Source organism: Rutilus rutilus (assembly GCF_951802725.1).
Source record: "Rutilus rutilus genome assembly, chromosome: 14".
Lineage (NCBI taxonomy): Eukaryota > Metazoa > Chordata > Actinopteri > Cypriniformes > Leuciscidae > Rutilus > Rutilus rutilus.
Window position 1 is genome coordinate 36,003,288 of NC_140219.1, and position 7,627 is coordinate 36,010,914.

At 40.9% G+C, this 7,627-nt stretch overlaps 1 protein-coding gene across 1 annotated transcript in view; it reads left to right on the forward strand.

The window, feature by feature from the left end:
* Positions 1 to 7,392, forward strand: part of polr1a (RNA polymerase I subunit A) — a 39,003-nt gene extending 31,611 nt beyond the window's left edge. The window contains exons 29-34 of the mRNA XM_084429466.1: positions 123 to 230; positions 1,157 to 1,414; positions 2,701 to 2,901; positions 3,205 to 3,322; positions 3,995 to 4,159; positions 7,198 to 7,392. Of these exons, the coding sequence (XP_084285592.1) occupies positions 123 to 230; positions 1,157 to 1,414; positions 2,701 to 2,901; positions 3,205 to 3,322; positions 3,995 to 4,159; positions 7,198 to 7,304 (957 nt within the window). The 3' untranslated portion in view covers positions 7,305 to 7,392. The remainder of the gene's footprint in view (positions 1 to 122; positions 231 to 1,156; positions 1,415 to 2,700; positions 2,902 to 3,204; positions 3,323 to 3,994; positions 4,160 to 7,197) is intronic.
* Positions 7,393 to 7,627: the final 235 nt, after the last annotated feature.

Consider the following 7,627-nt stretch of genomic DNA (forward strand, 5'->3'; position numbering starts at 1 on the left):
TTGATTATTATAATGGGTAATATCACACCGCTGGATGGAGCGATTGACCAATCAGAATCAAGTATACCACAGAGCCGTGTAATAATGGGATAATGACCGTCTCATGCCTGACTTCTCCACAGGATGAAGGCAATGAGGATGCAGAAAACAACATGATAGTGGATGACGTGGCGAATGAAGGTGATGCTGATGCTACGGATTCCAGGAGAAAAGAAAAGCAGGAAGAGGAGGTATTAAAATTCCCCTTATTTCTGCTCTGCTTCTGTCCATGTTCATCTGTGTGTAGTGTGTGATGTTGCTGTTTGAGGTCTTCTCTATATCAGTGTCAGTGTTTCTGAACTCCTGAAACGCCTCCCTTGTAGTCTTGAGTTTCTCCCGGGAACGAACACGTCACAATATTCCTCATTATAATAATTCATATGCAGAATAAAGGGGCGGGGCCTGGTTGAGTTAGTTAGTAGTGTGTTGAAACTGGCGGGACATTTCCCAAACACACTTGAAGTGCTCGACCAATCACAACACACTGCTCCAGCCGACCAATCAGAGCACAGTCTGCTTTTCAGAAGGAGGGGCTTCATAGAGACAGGAAGTAAACAGAGCGTTACTGACAGACTGGGAAGAGAGGAGCCGCAACAATGGAGAATATGAGGAAAATAATCAACATTCAAGCAGGAAAACCTGCTCTAGTAGAGCCTGAAACAAGACTTTGAAAAAGAGCCCAAACACAACAACATGAATGTAAAATGGCACAATTTTGCAGCTTTGTTTCAGTAAATGTTCTTTTCCATGTTCTTTTTTTTAATGGTTTAATTAAATTGTAATAATCAAAAACAATGTCTAAGGGATGAAAAAGTATTTTATGACTATTTTTATGCAGTTTCCACATTGAACAAGCCTTATTCATTTCACGTTTATATGTATAGCGCTTTTCACAATATACATAATTTCAAAGCTTCTTTACAGAAAGTACACGAGTCCAGATTACAGTTTAGAGTGATCTGTTATCAGAGGAAACTGTCTAAGTTATGCATTTCAGAAATGTACAAATACAAAATCACAGTTAGCTTAAAAGATTTTAATTTAAACAAGCCATAGGCCCCTGTTTATGTGTGACACAAGAGTGTGTATAACTGGCTGTGTGTGATGTGACCCTCAGGTGGACTATGAGAGCGAGGAGGGTGAGCAGGGCGAGCAGGGCGAGCAGGGCAGTGATCAGGAACAGGAAGTGGCCGAAGACGAACAGGAAGTGACCTCACACACACAGGAAGAGGCGGGATCTCCTGACGAGGGCCCGGGTGCTAAGCGCTCTGAACAGCCACAGTCAGAGGAGACCATGAGGATCAACGCTGTGCTTCAGTTGAGCTCGGCTGTGGAGGACTACAAATACGACACCGTGAACGGGCTGTGGTGTGAGGTGTGTGTGTGTGTGAAAGTGAAAGTGACACATACTTGGAATTTGACCTCTGCATTTAACCCATACAAGTTAGTGCACACACATTAGGAGCAGAGTAGTGAACACACACACACACACTGCAAACGTGGATACACACACCCGGAGCAATCGAACCAGCAACCTTTGGGTCACCAGTTCACCTTTCTAACCATTAGACCACGACTGCCCCTAAAGACTGCCCCTGCCACAACCACTGTATATCGACATGAAATATTCGTTCAAAATCACCACCGTGTGTTAATGCCGCATATTTATACCTAAGGGAACGTCTGCCAATTACACCAACTGCGGTAAACGTAGCCTATAATCTTTATTATTTAAAATTACTTTTAACATTTAAAAACAGACGTCTTCAAATTCCGAAGCTTGTAGAAGGCTCCTATTGGCAATACTACAGCTTTCCTGGCAGCCTTGAGTCAATTAACTTGTCTCAGAAACTGATTCATAAAACATATAAATATCAGTTGAGCCTGTGTTTACTCTCTTCACTGACACAGACGAAAATGAAAAGACTATCAGTCAAAGTTCAGCTTTAGGAGGGGAAGAAGGAGGGCGGGATGAGGAGACTGAGAGAAAAAGAAAGATGGAGATGAGGAGAGAGCAGGTGTTGACAAATAATCTAATACCCACTGACACGGTTTTAAAGCTATTTCTTACATTGTGAAAAACAAGCTTGTGTTCCATATTGTGGTGTTCAGCAATTATAACATAGCAGCATCATCATCATCATCATCATCATATCAGTGTAGATGGACCAAAATAAAACCATTAAAATATCAAGTGAATAAGTATTGTGATAGTTGGTGCCACAGTGACACTCTTGTCCCGAAAAGTATTGCTATACCACAATACTCAATATGTTGTCCCACGGTGAGTCTTTCTTCCCTGTTGCTCCTACACAAAGTTTGAGGGTCCCCCTGCCTGCCAAATCCCACTTTAACCACTGCTTCTGTGTACTATTTCTGGCTAATATTTATTCTTTCTTATATCTATCTATCTATCTGGCTTTTAAAACTACTGAACTTAAACTTAAAACTATTACAAACTGAAAACCTTCAAACTTCAAGCTTTTAAAACTACTTCAAACTTTCTGGCTAGGCTTCTTTTCAAGTCAACTTAAAGTTTGTCTACAAATGTCAGCCAGACTCATGTTGGTCATGATGGGACCAGAGCAGAGTTGTCTGTGTGTGTATATCGGTGTGCACTGAGTTGAGATTGTCTTGTGTGTGTGTGTGTGTGTGTCTCAGCTGACCCTGGTGCTGCCGGTCAGTAAGGTGCACTTCGACCTGACGTCAGTGGTGTCCCAGCAGGCCCACAGCGCCGTCATCATGGAGACCAAGGGCATCTCGCGCTGCTTGCTGAGTGAGGTCACCACGAAGGAGGGCAGCAAAGAGCTGGTGCTGAACACTGAGGGCATCAACTTACACGAGATGTTCAATCATGCGGACGTGAGGCTCTCACTAGCAGCACATCTGACACTCTGTGTCTGTTCACTGTTATTGTACACACTACTCCAGTGTACACTGCCTCTCAAAAGTCCTTCGAGTCCTTCAAGATAATGTTTCACAATATATATATATATATATATATATTTTTTTTGATCAAATAAATGCAGCCTTGGTGAGCAGAAGAGACTTCTCTTAAAAACATTAGAAATCTCACCGACCCCAATCTTTTGAGCGGCAGTGCACTGCGGTGAGTATGTTCTAGTGCAGTGATGGCATGTAATGCGACCCGTTCTGCCGTTCTAGATCCTGGACTTGAACCGGTTATACTCCAACGAGGTTCATGCTATAGCCAACACATACGGCATCGAGGTGGCCCTGCGAGTCATCGAGAAGGAGATCAAAGATGTGTTCGCTGTCTATGGTAATAAAGCCTGTGTGTGTGTGTGTGTGAGAGAGTCTGAGAGTGAGTGAGTGAGTGAGTGAGTGAGTGAGTGAGTGAGTCAGTCAGTCAGTCAGTCAGTCAGTCAGTCAGTCAGTCAGTCAGTCAGTCAGTCAGTCAGTCAGTCTGTGAGTGAGTGAGTGAGTGAGTGAGTGAGTGAGTGAGTGAGTGAGTGAGTGAGTGAGTCAGTCAGTCAGTCAGTCAGTCAGTCAGTCAGTCAGTCAGTCAGTCAGTCAGTCAGTCAGTCAGTCAGTCAGTCAGTCAGTCAGTCAGTCAGTCAGTCAGTCAGTCAGTCAGTCAGTGAGTCAGTGAGTGAGTGAGTGAGTGAGTGAGTGAGTGAGTGAGTGAGTCAGTCAGTCAGTCAGTCAGTCAGTCAGTCAGTCAGTCAGTCAGTCAGTCAGTCAGTCAGTCAGTCAGTCAGTCAGTCAGTCAGTCAGTCAGTCAGTCAGTCAGTCAGTGAGTGTGTGAGTGAGTGAGTGAGTGAGTGAGTGAGTGAGTCAGTGAGTCAGTGAGTCAGTGAGTCAGTGAGTCAGTGAGTCAGTCAGTCAGTCAGTGAGTCAGTGAGTCAGTGAGTGAGTGAGTGAGTGAGTTAGTCAGTGATCCTCTCCATATTGTGGACACTGGGATATTGAATGTGTGTGTGTTTCTCCTCAGGGATCGAGGTGGACCCGCGGCACCTGTCTCTGGTGGCCGAGTACATGTGTTTTGAGGGAGTGTACCAGCCACTGAACCGCTTCACCATCCGCTCCAGCAGCTCTCCACTACAGCAGATGACCTTCGAGTCCTCCTACAAGTTCCTCAAGCAGGCCACCATGCTGGGTATGTGTGTGTGTGTGTGTGCGTGCGTGCACGTGTGTGTCCCAGTCGAACCCTCGGACATCTGGAATCTGAGGGTGCAAAAATCAAAACATTGAGATAATCTCCTTTAAAGTTGTGCATTTATGTTGGCGATTGTGCTGCATTCACTCACACAAATACATGTTTTATATATTTACTGCAGGAAATTTACTAAATATCTTCATGGAACATGATCTTCACTTAATATCCTAATGATTTTTGGCATAAAAGAAAAATCTATAATTTTGACCCATACACTGTATAGTTGGCTATTGCCACAGATATCCCTGTGCGACTCGACACTGGTGACGTGATCCAGGGTCACTTATACAGGGATTCAAAATTCACTTTTCATCATTTTAAGGCCGTAAATAGGCTTTCATTTCTCAAATAGTGTAATAAATGTCCTAATTTGAGTTTGAATAGGTCTTAAACAAATGCTGAGCTCTGGGTACCGTCTTCTCTCTCAGCTGTGAAGCTCAGGCTGCGGTTTAGATGACTTTAAGTTGTTGGCCCTTTAGGGTTTCACATAATGAATACATTTTTATCCATTTTGTATTTTTATGGGTTGGGTTTTTTTTTTTTTTTTTTTTTACCTTTATTTAACCAGGAAAGTACTCGTTGAGATTAAAAATCTCTTTTTCAAGAGTGTCCTGGCCAAGATAGGCAGCAGTACAACCATACATACAACACAGAATACACAATAACATAAAACAACTAAAATAGCAGATACATCAACCACAAATCCTTAGCATATCATGCAGAACAACTACAGCCAGATGTGGCTGCTTCCAAGTCAGTTAATATCCTCTTAAAAGTAACCAATGAGACAAGCTTATTAAGTTTCAAATTTTTCTGTAACTTGTTCCATGCAGAGGGAGCAGCAAAGTTAAACGCCTTTTTCCCCAGCTCAGTTCTAACATTTGGTACAGACAGAAGAACAAGATCCTGGGACCGAAGATTGTAAGTCCCAATATTTTTTACACTGATGTAGGTCAGAAGGTAGGATGGAAGAAGACCTAAAATAGCCTTGTATATAAAAACATACCAGTGTTGAAGTCTCCGTGTTGACAGAGAAGACCATCCAACACGTTCATACAGTTCACAGTGGTGAGTGAGGACTTTAAGACCAGTGATGAACCTCAAAGCTCCATGGTATATAGTGTCCAGAGCATGTAAACTTTGAGACGAAGCATGCATATATAAAACATCACCATAGTCAATAATAGACATAAAAGTACCAGCAACTAACCTCTTTTTAGATTCGAATGAGAGACAGGATTTGATTCTAAAATAAAACCCTAGTTTAAGTTTTAATCTTTTTGCCAGCTGCTGAATATGAGAAGTAAAAGAAAGAGATTCATCTATTAAAATACCAAGATATCTGTATTTAGAAACACATTCAATCTTCTTACCCTGAGAAGTGATGATTGAAGGCAAATTTAATTTGGATTTTGAATTTGAAAAAAGCATTACTTTTGTTTTTTCTGCATTTAAAACAAGTTTCAGATCATAAATGTTCTGTTGAAGCATATTAAAATCAAATTGTAATTGGGAGAGGGCCTGGACTGCTGTAGGTGCTGAGCAATACAGTACAGTGTCATCTGCATAAAAATGAAAATTTCCTTTCAATATGTTATGATTTATATCATTTATATATAGGATGAAAAGCAGTGGACCCAGCACTGATCCCTGTGGCACGCCTTTTGTTATTTTGAGATAGCTAGAGGTGTTTCCCTCCGCCTGCACACACTGAGTTCTGTCTGTAAGGTAATTAACAAACCAACTTAGTGTTTGTTCAGAAAGTCCAGCCCTCCACAGTCTGTGCTTAAGCACTGTGTGGTCCACTGTATCAAAAGCCTTAGAAAGGTCAATAAAAAGGGCTGCACAATGCTGCTTTTTGTCTATGGATTCAATTAAGTCATTTAAAACCTTAAGAGCTGCAGATGTTGTACTATGCCTTTTTCTAAAACCGGATTGAAAGTCAGATAGAACATTTTTACTGTCTAAAAAAATCTTTAATTGATCACTGACAAGAGACTCTAAAACCTTGGCCAGGACAGACAATTTAGAGATCGGTCTATAGTTATTTAATATAGCAGGGTCACCACCTTTTAACAGGGGAACCACAAAAGCTGATTTCCAGATGGACGGAATGACATTTGTGTTCAAGCACCGATTAAAAATATTAGTTAAAGGCATGGAAATAAAATTAGCTGCTAACTTTAAAAAGTAAGGATCCAATTTGTCAGGGCCTGCAGATTTTGTTGTGTCCAAATGTTTGAGGGCTTTATCTACGTCTGAAACTGTAATAGGACTAAAACTAAAACACTGAGTAGAAGGTTCGGAACCAACAGTCTCCACTATGGGGGAACACTTATGTTGAGTATTTAGTGACTCAAATAAAAATCCTGAGGCTATGAAATGTTCATTGAAACAATCAAGAATTTTGGTTTTGTCAGTAATTGTTTTAGAGTCTATCACAACGCTTGAAGGAAGCTCCTGACCTTTACTGTTTACTGGGTTAGGTTAAGTAATTATTAAATATACTATGAAATATTGTTACACCCCTATTATAGAGTGATCCTCAGCCATGCTGGCATCTTTCTCTTTAATCGTATGGCTTTAGGCCTAAGGCTGTGGGTGTTGAGGAGAGTAATGAGGCCGAAGTTGAGGCCCGTTATATTTGACATTGAAATTGAATCAAATGTCAAAGACAATTTTGCATTGGTTGAGGCTCAGGCATTCAACAGTAGTGAAAAATATACAATTCAATACAATTTACAATATACAATACAAAGATATTTACAGTAATGTATGTAAATATGCAAAACAAATATATGTTTGTGTCCTTTGTAAATGAAAGGTTTGTGTGCAAGAACCTGGAGTAGACCGTATATCATCAGGACCAGGAGGAGTTATGCATCACAGTGCTGGTTCTGTGTGTAACACTCCTGTAGTTCAGCACTGTAGTGACTGTGTGTTGTGTTGTGTTGTGTTGTGTTGTGTTGTGTTGTCAGGCTCTTCTGATAAGCTGCGGTCGCCCTCAGCTTGCCTGGTCGCAGGAAAGGTTGTGAAAGGAGGAACCGGCATCTTCGACCTGAAACAGCCGTTAAACCGGGACTGAAGGATTCAGCGGCTCTAGAGTTAATAAATGGACTGACAAACTGTGTCTCTTTTTTCTCTGTATCATCAATAAATGCTTTTTCTTTTTACTTCCTGCCATTTTATTCTGTATTTTTTGTTTTGTTATTATTATCATCATCATTTATTTTGCGGTCTCAACACATAAGCATAATTAACTATGGATAATAAAGGTCCATTTACTAAAGCACAAAGCTGATGTTATGATTACTGTATACAGTGTGTTCGTTGTGAAATGCAATTATAATTTTTATTTTATTATGTTATATTTATTAGGTTTGATTTTTGTACTAGTAATTTTGTTTA